Source organism: Oryzias latipes, chromosome 22, assembly GCF_053564925.1.
Source record: "Oryzias latipes strain Hd-rR chromosome 22, Olatipes_Hd-rR_3.1".
NCBI classification, from domain to species: domain Eukaryota; kingdom Metazoa; phylum Chordata; class Actinopteri; order Beloniformes; family Adrianichthyidae; genus Oryzias; species Oryzias latipes.
The window spans coordinates 29,452,050-29,468,183 of NC_136258.1; the positions used below are offsets into that span (position 1 = coordinate 29,452,050).

Here is a 16,134-nt window from a genome sequence, read left to right on the forward strand (position 1 = left end):
TTACTGTTTATAGGATCCCCGTCAGCTGTGCTCAGCAGCTGACGGGGATCCTTTAAAAGAAACAAGTCATACATTCATAAAAACATCAACGCCATTTGATGGCAATCCTGCAGATACATCATGTAAACTCATGAAATTCACATTTAGATATAAAAAAAGGAGTTCCCTGCTCCCCCAACCTTTATGCTTTCGGTCAATCACACAATCCAAAGATGTCGTTCATGCAAATTTTACTCAGACAAAAACCTCATTTAAAATACGCAGCTCCAAAATGTGACCTCAGTTATTTTTAAAAAACACAAATTGAATATTTTTACGTTCAAATTAGTGGTAAAGAGTTCCGAGCTGTTCTTGCTCTGAAACTATTTTTTTCTTCAGAAACTGTGTCTTTGCTCTGTGGACTTTAGGCCATCTGAGATCCGCATCTCATTTATGCTGGTGTTCTCTGAACATCTGAGTGCCAGACGAGCAGCTTTGTTTTGCATTACCTGGATTTTCTTCATTTCTTTAAGCAGAAGCCCATATTGTCTGGCAGTCATCCAGTTGTGAGGTGACTAAAGTTTTGACAGCTAGTTTGGTCTAATCAGCAGACGGAGCTCCACCCGTATTTTTCACTACGACTTCAATGTGTTGATAAACATTTTTAACAAACTAAATTGTGCTTCATAGGTTGATCGGCAACTCTAAATTGACCATAGGTATGACTGTGTGTGTGAATGGATGTGTGACTGGGTGAATGGGTCTGTGACTGTAAAGCGCTTTGTCCTTGTAGGAAGAAAGGCGCTATATAAGTATACGCCATTTACCATTTACCATATTCTACCCTGTGACAGACTGGCGTCCTGTCCAGGGCCCCCCTGCCTTCGCCCACAAGTGGCCGGGATAGGCTCCAGCAGCCCCGTGACCCCGAAAGGGAAAAACGGAAGAAGATGAATGAATGAATAAATTGTGTAAATTCATTCATTCATTTATCTTCTTCCGTTTATTCCCTTTCAGGGTCATAGCATAAGTTAAATTTTGTAAATGTTTATTAAAAGTGTCAATATTACAGCACAGGGAATGTCATATATTTCAACTAGAAGGAGCTGCATTTCCAGAAGAAAATGCGGGATTGAATGCTACATTGCTGAATGAAAAGGAAACTTAATAATTGGCAAAATATACATAAACAAATGAAATAAAGAAATGATCAAAGTTGACCATAAAGTGAAAACATTGCAATAACAAATATATATTTTGGTGAAAAAGGCCAGCACCGGGTATCGAACCAGCGAGCTTCTGATTCCCCGTGTTTTTCAATGGAGGCAAAAATCCTGGAATATATTGAAAAGTTTAAGGATTTGAAGGACCAAAAGTCACAGCAGAGTTAAGGAGTAAGGAGTAGGAGTTGAGCGGCAAAAATGGCGTAAGATACTATAATACAGAAAAAAGAGAAACTTAAATAGCTTTTATTATGAATTGTTTTTTGTTTAACAAAAAAAGTATCTATTCGGTGCAGTTGTTTCCGGAGTTCCTTGAAGGCAGCACGGTCGTGTGTTTCTGTCGCCACCCCTGGACGGAGCGGGGAAGCGCATGCGCCGTGAGGATGAAGGCTCCAGCCTCTCCGTGCGTCGGGAGCGTCGTCGTGGGGGAGACAGGGCATCCTCCCAGCTCCGCACACTCATGACCGCCGCGTAGGAGCCCTCATCCCCGGACAGACGCAGCGATCCACGGACAGGAGAATGGCGAAGCACCGCCCAGAGAGGGACAGCTGGGGTGAGTGTATGTACGACCCCCGCCCTCCACCTCCCCCCAGCCGAAGAAAGAGGCTGTTAGCCCGCAGGCGCGGACTCCATGATCAAAGGCTTCATCTCCGCTCGTTCTCTGTAACCATGACTCATCATTTTTAGACAGAAAGGCTTAAATACCCTCAGAGGGGGCATCACTGCACTCACTTCTGCATTTGGCATCAAATTATGCAACATTGCATCAGAGTTCAGCCTCTCTTCATCCCCGCCGTCATCCTCATCCTCGTGATGCTGGCCCTGACACCCCCCACCCCCAAAGTCCAGATTGGGGGGGGTCAGAGATGCAGAGGGGTGAGGATAGGGGGAAAAAGGGGGGTGGATGCCTCCATTTGTGGGTGAGGAGCTGCTTTGACCCACTTTCTGGGGCTCCTGGCGTCTTCAGCAGCAGCTGGATCAGGCGGACGCCGGGCCTGGGGCGAGGCCTCTGCAGGAAAACACGCCTCCTCCTGGAAACGCCGCCGCCGGCGGAATCATCCTCTGGAGGTTCTGCTCGCCTCGCAGGAACCGCACAGAACAGCTCCGAGAAGGTGCTACTGAAACCTCCAGGGAATCATTCTAGAAGCTGGAAACTATGGGATGGATTATTTCAAATGAACTAATAAAATAATAAAAACAGTTTTTGGGTAAATGGATTTTTGGATATTCTATCTTTTAGATAAAGGTTGATTCAAACACGATTGAAATCCTAAGAGATTCATTTCAAGAACAAAGTTTGTCGTCTTTGGACAGGAAGTGATGACGAGCTGTTTCCTGTTTACCCCCCTCTTCTGAGACCCCCCCTCTGCTTTGTCCTCCAGGGTCCCTCAGTGATAAAAATGTCTACGACTGGAGCTCGGAGGAGGAGGAGCCAGACGGACGGGCCCGCCCCGTCCAGGTGCTGCTGGTCAAAGACGACCACACCTTCGAGCTGGACGAGGCGGCGCTGAGCCGCATCCTGCTGGCCGAGGAGGTGCAGGACCGGGAGGTGGTGGCCATCTCTGTGGCGGGGGCTTTCCGTAAGGGAAAGTCCTTCCTGATGGACTTCATGCTGCGCTTCATGTACAACCACGTGAGTCTGACAGAGCCTGCTTTGACCCCTGACCTCCTGCTCAGCACATCTGACAGCTTCTGTTGCACAGACAACGGAAAACTGGGTGGGAGATTCGGACGAGCCTCTGACCGGCTTCTCCTGGAGGGGGGGCTCTGAGAGGGAGACCACGGGGATCCAGATCTGGAGCGAGGTCTTTCTGGTGGACAAACCGGATGGACGGAAGGTAAGAATGACTTCTGTTGTCCCGCCTGGCTCGGTTTCCGTTCCGAAGAGAACCAAACTGCTGCTCCATCAGCTGCTCTTTGGGGGGCGCTGTTGTCCAAAAATGTCAAACTGGAACAGAAAACATCAGGGAGAAGAACCGTCGGCTCCTCTGAGGATCATCTCTGAAGGAGTTTCTTCAGCTCCCCACTGCTCCTCCTTTACCCAGCATGCATCTCCATACTTCTTTAAGGTTCCTGCTTCTTCAGACTCACACTGTGGCTGTTTGGTTCAAACACAAGGAGCTTACAGCACCTCCTCCCTTCGGTTCTCCTCCTCCTCTGCGTCACACTGAAGTGACCTGAACCAGAGTTCATCTGCAGGAGACAAAGGTCCTTCAAACGTCTTCCTCTGTGTCCCGCAGGTCGCTGTGCTGCTGATGGACACTCAGGGAACGTTTGACAGCCAGTCCACCCTGAGGGACTCCGCCACTGTGTTTGCTCTGAGCACCATGATAAGCTCCATGCAGGTACCTGACCACTGCAGGCACACCTAGACTGCAGGCACACCTGAAGTGCATGTAAAATAAATTCTCAGCAGGCATCAGAATACCAGATGAAATCCTTGAATGGTTTGGTTGCTGCTCAGTTTTGTCAAATATTCAACTACGGTGCTAATTATTACACCTCCACCACCGTGCTTGTCAGTTAGTCAGATGTTCCAGGTGACGTTCTCATGAACATCACCACCTTGACCTCAAAGCTCAGCTGGACTTTGGCTGATGATACCTTAATGTCGGACATTCTGATGCGGCTCCTCGATCTTCTGCAGTTCCTCAGTCTGAGGTGGGCGGAGCTTACTGAAGCTCCACATATGGCAAGAACAAACAGCAGAAATGACCTTAAATGTTTTTCTCATCAACTTCAATCGAGTGCTCTTGATTGGCATCGGCAGATGTTCTTCTCTGTAGATGATCATTCCAAACTCTCCTCCATTGCTGGACACGCCCTTTCAGTTTAGAGAGTCTCTGCCTCTCTAACACATCCTTCAATATGAAACCATGTCACAGACCACATAGAAATGAACTTTTTTTCCCGTCTCGTCTGGAGAACCGTTGCAGGAACCATTTTTCTGTCCGTTCTCTAATGTTTCTGCTTAATCTTTTAGGTTTACAACATCTCACAGAATGTGCAGGAGGACGACCTCCAACACCTGCAGGTAAAACTGTCCAGAGTTTCAGACGTTTGTCTGCTTACAGACAACTTCACGGGGAAGAAAAGACCCACCTGCAACACACACACAGACACACACACACACACACACCCACCTGCTCACACACACACCTGCACGCACACACCTGCACACACACACACACCTGCACACGCACACCTGCACACACACACCAGCACACACACCCCTCCACAGACAATAAAAATGTCAAAGTTGAGTTCCTTCCTTCTGAAACCAGCTTCTAGTGGTCAGTTCAGGAACTGCAGCATTTGGTACTTCCTGGTTTGCTTTATATTCAGGAACACAGAGTGGATTGTGTGTGTGTGTGTGTGTCTGTGGGGGGGCTTGGTCAGTCAGATGCAGACATATTCTGACCCCCCTTTTCAGTAACGTCACCATGGTAACAAACAACTAACAGTCATGAACACAGACATCCTGAAGCTTCAGATCAACTCCTGCACCTCAAGATTCTGCTTTTGGTTTCAGCTTTTTACAGAGTATGGGAGGTTAGCCATGGAGGAGACCTTCCTCAAACCCTTCCAGGTGAGCAGCAGGGGCTCCACCCATTTTTCATGCAGCGACCACAGAGATGTGTTGAAGGTTTAAGCCGCTGCTCCTCCTTCCTTCTTTAGTCCATGATTTTCCTGGTGCGAGACTGGAGCTTTCCGTACGAGTTCCCATACGGCCTGGAAGGAGGCACCAAGTTCCTGGAGAAGAGGCTGAAGGTCAGAGCTCGCCGACTCTCCTCCGGCCCAACGGCGGCGCCGATTTTTCTTTAACCGGAGCCGAATTTGTGCCGCAGATCTCGGAGAACCAGCACGAGGAGCTGCAGAACGTCCGGAAGCACATCCACTCCTGCTTCACCAACATCTCCTGCTTCCTGATGCCCCACCCCGGCCTGAAGGTGGCCACCAACCCCCACTTTGACGGGAGAATGAAAGGTAGGGACTTCTGCTGCTTTTAGGTTGGAATCTTCTGATTTAGTTCAAACTGAATACTTTAATAATGAGATGCTTTTGGACGCCGTCTGGTTTCTTTTTGCGCAGCGGAAAAATGTCAAACACTAAATCAAGGTGGAGTTTTTTTTTCTACAGAAAGAGGAACGACATTCTCATGGAATAACTTGATTGAAACCAAAGACTCCGCTCACTTTTCCGGGTCGTTAAGGAGCTGCAGGTCCACAAACGCTGAACTTTGCTTTAAAAGCTGTTAAACTCAAGGTGGTGGATTCTAACATTCTGACCAGAACCAAATAAAAACAACCAAAATCATCAAAACCTGTATCAAAAAAGGGTTGATGGAAGTGTGTATGATCAGAATTAAAACACAACGTTAATTGAAATACAAGCTAACGGAAACGAGATGACATAGGATACGACCATATTAGGGAATGTGGGCGTGGTTAACCAAAATACCTCTGTTGCCAAGGAAATCCAAACATTTTTTTCTGCTGATTTCTCTAAAAATGACGAAAACCCGCTCATCGCCCCCCGACACCCCAAACCTGGAATGGTTGCTATGGAGATAAAGCAACAGAAAAGCCGCCATTTTGAAAAGTGTTGTTTTTTTCTAATGAGTCGGTCGTGTGCAGCTGTGACCAGCTGATCAAAGCTTCTTCAGCCACAGCAGCAAAGACTCCTGCAGGTTCTCTCCGGTTCGTCAGAACTGGACTGAAAGCAGGTGAACAGAACCCGGTCTGGACGGCCTCACCTCTTCCCTTGTCCCGTCTTTCCGTCCAGAGATCGATGGCGAGTTCATCAACAACCTGAAGGTTCTGGTTCCGTGGCTCCTCAGTCCTGGAAACATCGACGTGAAGGAGATCAACGGCAGCAGGATCACCTGCAGAGGCCTGCTGGAGTACTTCAAGGTCAGAGCGGGCGCGGAGGAGACGCCGACTTCCGTCTGGACGCGTCTCACAGCTTTGTGTTTCAGGCGTACATCAAGATCTACCAGGGCGAGGAGCTGCCCCACCCCAAGTCCATGCTGCAGGTACGGCAGTGGGGGCCGTGAGGAGTTCAGGGGGAAGTTAAGGGGGTCGAACACACAGAATCAGAAAAAAGATTCAGGATTCTTCAAAATCTCTATTTTCTGGAAAATGTTTTAGATCTGTTTGAAAACCAGAAAATTAGATTTCCTATTACTGTATTCAAAGCATAAAGGAGGAAAAACTTGTGAAGAACTTCTGCTCTCTGTGGGTTCCCCTTAACTTCTCCCTCAACTATCAATCAAAAGCCAACTTCCTTGAGTGACCTTTGCATTTCTCATCAGGCCACGGCGGAGGCCAATAACTTGGCGGCGGTTGCTGCTGCGCAGGACCTGTACAACAAAAAGATGGAGCAGGTGGGTGGAGCCCGCTTCTCCGACACGCCGCGTTCCCGCTGGCTCACGCCTGTTCCCGGCTCCAGGTCTGCGGGGGCGACCGGCCCTTCATGGCGCCCAGCGAGCTGCAGGCGCGCCACGGCGGCGTCAGGGAGGAGGCGCTGCAGCTGTTCCGCGGCGTCAAGAAGATGGGAGGCGAGGACTTCAGCCGCAGGTACCTGCAGCAGCTGGAGGGCGAGATCGACGAGGTCTTCGTCCAGTACATCAAGCACAACGACTCCAAGAACATTTTCCACGCCGCCCGCACGCCCGCCACACTCTTCGTGGTCATCTTCGTCATGTACGTGGCGGCGGGGATCACGGGCTTCGTGGGCGTGGACATCATCGCCAGCTTGTGCAACATGATCCTGGGTCTGGCGCTCATCACGCTCTGCACCTGGGCGTACATCCGCTACTCCGGGGAGTACCGGGAGCTCGGCGCCGTCATCGACCAGGTGGCCGGCGCGCTGTGGGACCAGGTGAGGCTGGGTCACACCTGGGGGCAGGCCGGTCCACGTGGCTTCGCCCTTGAGTATAAATGACTTTCTGAGCCACTAGGTGGCAGCAGAGAGCTTCAGCAGATGTTTGGGTTCCGTTTGACCGAACTAACCGCTGCTTTCATCTCTTTTCCCGCCTCTGCAGGGAAGCACCAACGAGGTGAGTGACCCCCGTCCACGCCGCTGCATGTCTGCTCACGCCAGCTCCACGCCACGCATGGAGGTCGACGTTCTCCCGTGTCTGTTTTACACCCAGACATGTTCAAACCTGAACCCTGCTGGTTCCACTGCGGAGAAAAGTTTTTAAAAAGTTAAAAATGTTTTTGACTTCAGATCAGCCTTTTAACCGTCAAACCTTATTTGGGTGAAACTTTCTTCTGTAGACGTTTTAGTCACTAAAAGTCAAATCTGGGATCAAGTGGAGCTTTTTCTGCTTCATTTTGGTGAAACTTTCCAATCGTTTGTGTCTTTGCAGCTCTGATCTGCATTTAAGGCAAATTAGGAAACAAAACATGAAATGAAACGTTTATCATCGATAATTTAAATTTTATTCATTTGTAATGCAGAAACACACAAATATATTTGTGCATATTTGGAACAGAAAATGTTTAGGAGAGGTGATAAAAAATGTGGATTTAAATGGAGGTTATCAAACATGCTGAGTTTAGATCTTTGTTCTGAGGGAGGACGTTCAGCCCCACACCATCACACTGCCACCTCCATGCCTGACTCTGGAAGTGAGTCCAGATGTTCTTGTGTCTGATCAGAACATCAGTCCAGAGGTCCAGTGGATCCTCCAGATGTTCCTGTTCCTCAGCAGCGTCTCTCATGGATCCACGTTTGTCCTAAAGTCTCTTTCTGACTGTTGGGTCGTGACCTTTGACCTGAACTGAGTCCAAAGAGGTCTGTCGAGTCCTCCTCCTGTTCTTGGACCCTCTTTGGTTCCTGTGAAGGTTCTCCTCTGTCCAGTGTTCTCCGTGAGAGGATGATGGAGAAACTTTCTGCTCCGGATCTTCCAGCTGCTGAACTCGCCGGTTCATCAGAAGTTCTGATTCTGTTTCCGTGATCCATAAAAACTTTGTGCAGTCGGGTCCATTTGGGTTCGAATAACGATCCGGCCCCTCCCTCTGTGTTCACAGGCGCTCTACAAGCTCTACAACGTGGCGGCCAATCACAGACACCTGTACCACCACGCCTTCCCGGGACCTCGAGCGGACGAGGAAGCAGAGCAGGAGAAGAAGAGCGACTGACGAAGACCGCAGGGACTGAACTGGTGATGAAGAGGAGGACAGAGGCGGAGGAGCACCCTTGATCCAGACTCCGGCCGGCGCCGCTCCCCGGGAGCGTCTTGGCGTCCAGCTCGGCTGGAGGAGCTCCAGCCTCCTCCTCCTCGCCGCTTCTCTGAGAGCCGCTTGCGTCCGTTGATGTGTCGTGGTGCGCCGCTGCCGCATGCGCGTCCAGCTCCTCATGTTGTGTTAATGGTTGTGACAAAGTGCTGTTGTGCCGTATCGTCCTGCCGCTCCTGCACGGCTGCAGCTTTACGCCCGGACCGGCGGGGCGGAGGAATGCCGCCGCCGCCGCTCCGGATCCCTCGGATCATCGGTGAGCTGCAGGAAGACGGGCCGGACGCCGCAGAAACGTCCCACCGCCTCATCTTCTCCACTCATCACATGAACGCTCTCAGAGAAACCGCCATCGGACCAAAAACCCAGCAGAACCGCCGCGTCCGTCCACTCATTCATGCGCATCACTCGCCATCGTGACCACGGTTCTGATGAAAAGTCTCCGTCTTTAGATCTGAAGGAAAAAGACTTTTTTACAGGTTTGGACGTCTTTGGGTTTGTTTTTCGTTTTTTTAAACTTTGAGTTTTATTTTGAAACATCTAAATGTGACAAATATGTACAAACGCAGAAATGTTTGTTTTGCTGATGAAGTAAACGTTTATCCCTCCGTCACCGCAGACGTTACCGCTTCTGAAGGTTATTCATAGGAGCAGGCTGGACGCTCCCGCACAGGTACAGGGTTTCAGGCGTGTTCGAGTCCTGACTCCGACAGAGCAGCGGAGGTTTTCATTTGGACCAGTCCACAAAAATTCATTAAAAATCCAGAAAAAAAATGCTGAATTGCACATATTTGGTGAGATTCAAACGTTCTAGTAGCTTATGGTTCAGGAAAACGGGTTTTTCGAGCGAGCGCCAACGCAGAGCGGCGTCCATCAATGGCAGCCGAGCTTCGGAGGATTGTCGGGTGAGGCGTGCAGGAACGGCGAAACGTTGGGGTTTGGGTCGGAGCAGAACCCACACTTTAAAGCTGCAGCTCTCTGACTGTTGCCCAGCAAAGAGCTCCTCTGTTTGAGGCGTGTGGGGCCGCCCCTCTTCCCGTCCATGCTTTGGATCAAGCGAAGGCACAGATGGGTTTTCTAAAATGAACTCTGAGGTCGTCACATGTTGGCCACAAAGTTCTTGCTGTACCACTGCTGTCGCTGTGAGCGGGCGTCCGCCTCGGACAGCAGCGCCCGGCGGTACGCCTCGTAGGACTTGACGATGTGCTCCAGCTCCTTCATGAAGAGCAGCTTCAGCATTCCCTGATACGTGTCCAGGTCGGCCAGCTGGAACAGCTCCCACTTCAGGATGTGGTCGTACCTGAGGAGCAGACGGGTCTCAGAAAGGTCTTCAACAGCCTGCAGAGGGCGGGAATCGAACCTCTCTCCAGTTCAAACAGACAAACCAACAACTCTCTGGATGGAGGTTTCTCAGAAACCAGTTCTGGTCCGACTCACTTGAGCGGGGCGCGGGCGTACACCTGCAGCCAGTCTGGGATCTCGGCCGTGTGGTACGGGTTGGCCGGTACCAGGACCGGCTGGTTCCTCTCTGCCGGGCGGGGCTGGTAGGTGACAGGCGGGGGCAGGGGTGGCGGCTGGTCGTAGCGCGGCACGCTGGACCATGGATTCATGAGAACAGAACAAACCAGTTTCTATAAGAATATCAGTCTTACGGGTTCAAACTACAGACGCTACACAACGCTGAGCAACATGCTAACACGAACAACATGCTAACAACATGAACAATACGCTAGCATAGATAACAAGCTAACATAGACAAGAGGCTAACATAGACAACATGTTAACACAACACGCTAACATAGATAACATGCTAATATGAACAACATGCTAACATGAACGACACGCTAACATAGACAACACGCTAACATGAACAACACGCTAACATGGATAACAAGCTAACATAGACAACATGCTAACATGAACAACACGGTAACATAGATAACATGCTAATATGAACAACATGCTAACATGAACGACACGCTAACATAGACAACACGCTAACATGAAGGACACGCTAACATAGTAAACACGCTAACATGAACAACACGCTAACATAGATAACAAGCTAACATAGACAACATGCTAACACAAAAAATACGCTAACATGAACAAAACGCTAACGTAGCTAAAACCAGTCAGGTTTCACAATAAAATGGTAAAACAGCAGCATAATGAATACAAATAATACTAAATTATTAAGAGAAAAACACTTAAAATGGCTGAATGAGTAAGAGTTATAAAGATCTTCAAAGGATAAATATAATTAGTAACTAAATAACAAATGGGATAATAGTTTAAAAAAACTGTTATTAATGAAAAAGTTCAATCAGCTAAATACCAACATAAAGATGGATTTACAGAAATCTCAGATTTCTCAGAAAAGTTGAAGCTCAATATCGTCTGAAATTAGATGAAAAAAGATGTGCAGCACAGATAAATATGCCAAACACAAAAAGGCTGGAATCTCTTTTACGAAACCAACAAAAATGTTAAAAACATTTTTCGTTAAAAAGCTTTTTACTAAAAGTTGAATGAGCTGAAAAGGCTGAACTGCAGAATGACGGCGTTCGGATCGGAGCTGATTTTCAACCTGAAGGTTTTCTGAGCATCAAATGAGGCTTTTTAGGAGGAAAAAATGTCTGTTTACGCCTTAAAGCTACGCCATCATCCATGGTTATGGGGGGGTCTATATATTTATATATACATAATTCACTGTTGTTGTGAATTTAGGCTACACTAATAAAATGTAATTGTTTCACTTTTAATGTTTTGATATTAATGTAAACATTTATACTTGTGGTGTTTAAATGTTGAAATAAGCCCTGAAACCGGGGCGTTAGCAGACCTGGGGGCACACGGGTGTCGGTACTGCGCCCTCTTGTTGACGTGGTCCACATAGTAGACCCCGAACTCGGCGGACTCCACCTTCTCCCAGCCCGGGGGGAGCCCCTCCCTCTCCAGGGGGTGGCTCCAGTGGGTGGTGTTGGTGTTGTGGTCGATGAAGTACTTCCTGCCGCGGATGGTCCAGTCCACCGTCCAACCGGCTGGGAGGGGGAGGTCCTCCCCCGCCAGGCTGGACAGGTTCCCCAGAGACTTGGCCTGGATCTGGCTGATGCCTGAAGGAAACAGAGAAACATCGGGAAAACCGGGAGACTCCGGGGAAAACCGGAATGTTTTCTCTGTGTGGGAAAGAGGCGGCGGGTCTGCGGGACGAACGGAAGGAAGCGGGAGCGCCGAGGACAGGAAGCTCTCTGCTCCACCAGGGAGAGCTCCGTCAACACTTCCTGGAGCGCTCCCGGTGAAGGTCGGCGAGGAATGCGGGTCCGACAGCTGCAGGCGAGCGAGGGGAGGGGCTTCCCGCCTAAACGCCGGCTGGAGTTAGACACATTCTGCGGCAGAAGGAATGCGGTCTCCTCCTTCACCTCCTCATCGTCATTCCTGACCTTTTCCACAGAAAGATCCAGACGCCCCGCAGGAATTTGATACGAGAAGACGCCCGAAGGAGCAAATGTTTAAGAGTCACCGACATGGAAACGGGTTTCCCAAACGCAGACTAAAGTTCTACGACGAATGAAGACGTCCAGACGGGAAAAAAGATGAGAGTCTGAGTTTGATGTGGTGAAGGAACCACCAGGAACCGCTTTAACCACGGGTCAAACATCAGCATGTGCTCCGTGTGGTGACCTTTAACCTCCGGTGAGGGGGAGCAACACGAGGGGGAAGCAAACGGTCCAGAAAGCTTTGAATAAACACCAGGTTTTCCGCTTGAGACCTACTGCAGATCTATGACCTACAGATCTATGACGATTCAGCTGAGGATCATAGACCCGCAGAATCTAGATCAGTGGATCATAGACCCGCAGAATCTAGATCAGTGGATCATAGACCCGCAGAATCTAGATCAGTGGATCATAGACCCGCAGAATCTAGATCAGTGGATCATAGACCCACAGAATCTAGATCAGTGGATCATAGACCCACAGAATCTAGATCAGTGGATCATAGACCCACAGAATGTAGATCAGTGGATCATAGACCCACAGAATCTAGATCAGTGGATCATAGACCCACAGAATGTAGATCAGTGGATCATAGACCCACAGAATGTAGATCAGTGGATCATAGACCCACAGAATCTAGATCAGTGGATCATAGACCCACAGAATGTAGATCAGTGGATCATAGACCCACAGAATCTAGAACAGTGGATCATAGACCCGCAGAATCTAGATCAGTGGATCATAGACCCGCAGAATCTAGATCAGTGGAGCATAGACCCGCAGAATCTAGATCAGTGGATCATAGACCCACAGAATGTAGATCAGTGGATCATAGACCCACAGAATCTAGATCAGTGGATCATAGACCCACAGAATGTAGATCAGTGGATCATAGACACATAGAATCTAGATCAGTGGATCATAGAGCCACAGAATGTAGATCAGTGGATCATAGACCCGAATAATGTAGATCAGTGGATCATAGACCCACAGAATGTAGATCAGTGGATCAGCGGGTCTTCCAAAGAGAATAGATCTATAGATCAGACATCAATGGAACATAGATCAAGGGATTATAGATCTGTGGTACACACATTATAGAATCAGTGGATCGCAGATCTGTAAATTATAGATCAGCAGGTCTTCCTCGACAAAAAATCAAAGATCCGTTGATCTATTTTTTTTGTTATTTTTTATTTTGCTTACTGTTGTTCATTTTTGTTTCTCAGCGTTTTATGTGGCGCCGCAGTCTAGTCTGTAATGTCTGTCTGTTCACCGGCAATGACAATAAAAACCCCCTTCAATCATTGACCATAGATGTGTAATCATAGATCGGTGGATTATAGATCGGTAAATCATAGATCTGTAGAACATAGATTTGTGGATCATAGATCTGTAGAACATAGATATGTGGATCGTAGATCTGTGGATCATGGATTTGTGGATCATCCATCAGAGGATCTATGTCAGATCTATGATCGTTGACTCAAAGATGTTTTTAAAAGATGATCTCATCTTTTCAGGTAAAACCTGCAGTAGAAACCATCAGCTCTTCATTCTTATCTTCACATCTTGATTCTACAACACTTTTCAATCTATCCCAACACCGTTTACCTGAGGGGGGGCGGCTCGGGGCTGGGGGCGTGTGCTGGCGGGGATGTCTCATGAAGTTGTGTTCGCCGGGTTCAAAGTATCTGTAGTCGTCGGGAAAGCGCTCTGCCGCCCTTCGGGGTCGCTGCTGCTGCGGGCTGTCGTAATACGCCTCGGGGGGGTAATAAAAGCGGGCCGCGTCTCCGTTCTCCGACACGTGGCTCACGTCCGTGAGGAAGGACTGCGTGGAGCCCCGGTAATCATGGGGAAGGTCGCCCAGGCTGCGAGGCAGGTAGGGGGGCGCCGACATGCGGTGGCTCTCCCGGCGTGCCACCTCCTGCGGCGGCCTCTGCACGGGCGGGCGCAGGACGCTCTTGCTCTGGGACGCCACGGACTCCCGGCTGGATGCAACGGGGTAGGTGGAGGACCCCAACTCCGGCGGGGGGCCGTCGGTTCGTCTGGGGATGGTGGGTCCATGGCGAACGAACGAGGGCATAAGGTCTGCAGAGAAACACGACTTCAGCATCAAAGGAACCTGTTCCCACCAAAGATGAAACCCTGACAACCGTCCGTTTCCTCCTTTCTGGCGAACAATTGTCGAAATGACGGAAAGCGAGTTTGAGTTTATAACAGATTCATTTAATGAAACTGTTTCAGTTTCATGTAACCCTTGTGCTATCCTATGACCCCCCCTCTTCCATTGACGTGTTCTCCCTACCAGGACAAAGGTGGATAAAGGTGGAAAGATTTCATGTAATCCATGGACACCAGTGAAGATCACAAATCATTGAAGAAAAAAGGTTCAGCGCACTGTCTAGTGGGTCTAGATGACCCATCCCCCAATGGTAAAGTGCCTAGGATAGAACAAGGGTTAAGGTCATTTATTGCCTGTTTTCTGGCAGAGACAGCATTTCTGCTCATTTCAAATGTAAGAAGAACCAGAAAATGACTGATGTTTGGAAGGACAAAATCATCCAAATCTTGAAATTCTAAACCTAAAATGTTTCAAATATGCGACCAGAAAAGAAGGAATTTTCTAAAAATGCTTCAGAAGAATCAGCTGAACATGAAGATGTTAATATTTCTGCAGGACAGAACAGATGAATCTTTTGATGTTTGGTGTTATTGTTAAAAATTACTTTTGCAGATTCTTTTTTTTTTAAAATGATTTGTTTTAAAATGGCTAGACCCCCCCCCACCCCAAATTAAACTCACATCTGCATTTGATCAACGCTTGAACCAAATCAAAAGTTTAAATGTTCAAACCAGCGGTTTTACGTCATCAAAGCACATCTACGCCATCAAAGTACATTTAAGATCAAAGAAATGTCCTTTTGATGCGCCGCAACCGTCGGCTGCAGGTCGATGAGCGACATTTGAGATCAAAAACAACGAAAGATGCGCAGTCAGAACAAACAGAACTTTTTTCTGGCGGTTTTTCGCAGAATTGAGGTTCAGCCCGCAGGTAAGACGTCAAGTCCGTGTTTCTAACGTCACTCGGTGGCTCGTTGAGTTTCTGACGCGGGAATGAGAGCAAAGTTTGTTTAAAAAAATTTTTTTTTCCCCGTCTCCGTTCTACAGTGATGCGCTTTCAGATAGCGGCTAACTTGAGCTAACTTGTTGCGCGGCTTACTTCGGAGGAGCGGCGACGTTTCCTTCTTCACATACTTCCCGTGGACCTCGGCCGGTTTGGACGCTTCGTTTTTACTTTTCTTTCGCGAGAGCATCACTCAAAGCTCGAAGCCTCAAAACCGCGACGCTCTGAAGTCATCCTCCGACTCGGCGACCGTCCCGGTCGCTCATTTTTCCGCTCCGGTTAGCCAGCAGCTAGCTAGCCAAACTGGAGCCTCTGGGAGAAGGAGCGAGCTGCCGCGGCGGCGCCATCCCACCGCGGATCCTCCTTTCCCGGCTGCTGGCTGTCCAGTCCTCCCTACCGTTGATGCGCCCCCTGGCGGACGTTTCAGAGAAATACACCTCGGCTTTAATAGAACGTTACTGCAAATGTACGGATGACCCCGAGGGTCATAAAAAATCATTTAGAAACAAATAATTTCAAAAATTAAAAATAAAGAATAAGTACGGTAGAAAGTAAAAGATGTCACTCAAATACTACATCGAGTGATTTCTAAGTAGAATTTCAAATTTACAAACTACTTCTTTATTAAATAACCTAAAAACTTTACAGTTCTGCATCTTTTTTAATTCATTTTTTTTTAAATAATTAGATTAGATTTAATGAAGTTATTTCACTTTATTAAATGTAGTGGTGTGCCACTAAACATTTTTTTAAAAAGTACATATACTTCATTTTTTTAAATAAATTAAAAATTCTAGGTTTTCTATCTACGTCATAATTCTATTTAGTTTAGTTGATGTACATTATGATGGACATTTCCTCCAGTGTCATTTCATCTAGCTTGTGTCAAATCTGAATTTATAACATTGTCCCATAGTAAATGGTTTATTCCGGCTTCAACCAAATGAAGGCAATTCAGTCGCAACGTTGTCATATTACAGACGCCGCCATGTTGAAGCCAGACGTCAGTAAGCAGTGGTGGGTCTGAGTTTCTATGGCAACCACTCTCCTCAATCAGGATT

The 16,134-nt window shown here is 48.2% G+C and overlaps 2 protein-coding genes across 2 annotated transcripts; one reads left to right on the forward strand and one right to left on the reverse strand.

Annotated features, from left to right (window-relative positions):
• Positions 1-1,498: 1,498 nt before the first annotated feature.
• atl1 (atlastin GTPase 1) lies at positions 1,499-9,064 on the forward strand. Its single transcript, XM_004082071.4, has 14 exons — positions 1,499-1,755; positions 2,585-2,835; positions 2,906-3,040; positions 3,443-3,547; positions 4,186-4,236; positions 4,735-4,791; positions 4,881-4,973; positions 5,051-5,189; positions 5,988-6,115; positions 6,181-6,237; positions 6,517-6,588; positions 6,654-7,085; positions 7,249-7,263; positions 8,243-9,064. Exons 1-14 carry the CDS (start codon positions 1,722-1,724, stop codon positions 8,351-8,353), a joined length of 1,680 nt encoding a protein of 559 aa, XP_004082119.1. The 5' UTR covers positions 1,499-1,721; the 3' UTR covers positions 8,354-9,064.
• Positions 7,629-15,533, reverse strand: sav1 (salvador family WW domain containing protein 1). Its single transcript, XM_004082072.5, has 5 exons — positions 15,170-15,533; positions 13,561-14,037; positions 11,292-11,562; positions 9,884-10,039; positions 7,629-9,746 (listed from the first exon to the last, which is right to left on the reverse strand). The coding sequence occupies exons 1-5, from the start codon at positions 15,261-15,263 to the stop codon at positions 9,545-9,547; spliced, it is 1,200 nt and encodes a 399-aa protein (XP_004082120.1). The 5' UTR covers positions 15,264-15,533; the 3' UTR covers positions 7,629-9,544.
• Between the last annotated feature and the right edge of the window lie 601 nt (positions 15,534-16,134).

Excerpts from the sequence above, each read along its gene's own strand:
- atl1 (XM_004082071.4), top strand. The coding sequence starts at position 1,722 with ATGGCGAAGCACCGCCCAGAGAGGGACAGCTGGG. Across the intron at positions 6,116-6,180 it reads GCCTGCTGGAGTACTTCAAG|GCGTACATCAAGATCTACCA; the intron begins GTCAGAGCGGGC and ends TTTGTGTTTCAG. Across the intron at positions 6,589-6,653 it reads ACAACAAAAAGATGGAGCAG|GTCTGCGGGGGCGACCGGCC; the intron begins GTGGGTGGAGCC and ends TCCCGGCTCCAG.
- sav1 (XM_004082072.5), bottom strand. The coding sequence starts at position 15,263 with ATGCTCTCGCGAAAGAAAAGTAAAAACGAAGCGTCCAAACCGGCCGAG. Across the intron at positions 14,038-15,169 it reads AACGTCGCCGCTCCTCCGAA|ACCTTATGCCCTCGTTCGTT; the intron begins GTAAGCCGCGCA and ends GTTTCTCTGCAG. Across the intron at positions 11,563-13,560 it reads CCCGAGCCGCCCCCCCTCAG|GCATCAGCCAGATCCAGGCC; the intron begins GTAAACGGTGTT and ends TGTTTCCTTCAG.